The following is a 1,119-nucleotide window of genomic DNA, read 5'->3' on the forward strand; positions in this document are numbered from 1 at the left end:
TTTGCTAACCCAAATTTTGATTTCCCACATTAAATAATTCCTATGTGTTCTCACCTAGTCTTCTCACTCTGTTGTCCTCTCCCACTTCAACAGTCCAACAGCCGGCAGTTCTCCTTCAGCTTTGTCCTGTGTCCCACTGTCTCTTCTTGCCATTTTACTCCACAGGTGGCAAATGTCAAACTCCAACTGTTCAGTTCTCCTCAAACGTTTTCTTCACATGCACAGTGAAGTCACAGCCACTCTCACTATTGTCCTCTGATGCGGTTGACTTCGTGCTAGTGGCTGAAGTGCTGCTGCTGCTGCTGCCTTCCTGGGCGACTTCTTAGCAGCTGCTGCTGGTTTCTTGGCTTTGGCCGCGGCGGGCTTCTTGGCTTTGCTCTCAGTAGCCTTGTTCATCTTGAAGGATCCGGAGGCCCCGGTGCCCTTGGTCTGCACCAGAGTGCCCTTCGCCACCAGACTCTTGATGGCAGTCTTGACACGGGCCTTGTTCTTGTCCACATCGTAGCCTCCGGCAGCCAGAGCCTTCTTGAGGGCGGCCACGGACAGGCCGTTGCGCTCCTTGGAAGCGGCCACGGCTTTCACAATCAGCTCGCCCACGCTGAGGCTGACCTTCTTGGGCTTGGAAGTCATCGTCTTCTTCTTCTTGGCCTGAACCTCGGCGCAGGGCGCAGGGCGTGTTTATGATGGAGCCTTTCCCACCACAGCGCTGGCACGTTGAACGCATCATGAAGGGTCCATTTCTTTCATGTCGCTAGCCAGCATGCTAGCTGCATGTGGCTTGCCCGAGTCACTCAGTCCTTTTTGAGCATTTCAACATGCTGCCACCGCCATCTTGCTCGCCCCTCCGTGGAAGTCATCCAATCAGACAGGAAGATGGGTTTGTTTTCTTCTGCTGCTGTTTATCCACATTGCTGCTGCTTTGCTGGGACTTTTTGTGCTCAGGACTTGCTGCTGTCTCTTTATCATGGAGCTGCATTCCTTATCTTCAGGGAGGAGTGAGCTCGCTTGTGAGGTTGAGAAACACATGGCACTGTAAATAAGTCAGCCAGAAACTTGGCCTGCATGTTTCCAATGATGTTAAACTATAACTTTCTTCCGACCGCTGCATGTGGAAAATTG

General features: G+C 52.2%; 1 protein-coding gene across 1 annotated transcript; it reads right to left on the reverse strand.

Moving 5' to 3' along the window:
• Window positions 1-204: 204 nt before the first annotated feature.
• LOC146608543 (histone H1-like) lies at window positions 205-832 on the reverse strand. Its single transcript, XM_085347705.1, is given in 2 exon segments — window positions 205-323; window positions 325-832. Coding segments are annotated over 2 exon segments (354 nt in total). The 5' UTR covers window positions 631-832; the 3' UTR covers window positions 205-275.
• Between the last annotated feature and the right edge of the window lie 287 nt (window positions 833-1,119).

This window comes from Diplotaxodon limnothrissa, linkage group LG23, assembly GCF_057381915.1.
Source record: "Diplotaxodon limnothrissa isolate DT_005_m linkage group LG23, D_limnothrissa_male_GT1.1, whole genome shotgun sequence".
In the NCBI taxonomy this organism is placed as follows: domain Eukaryota; kingdom Metazoa; phylum Chordata; class Actinopteri; order Cichliformes; family Cichlidae; genus Diplotaxodon; species Diplotaxodon limnothrissa.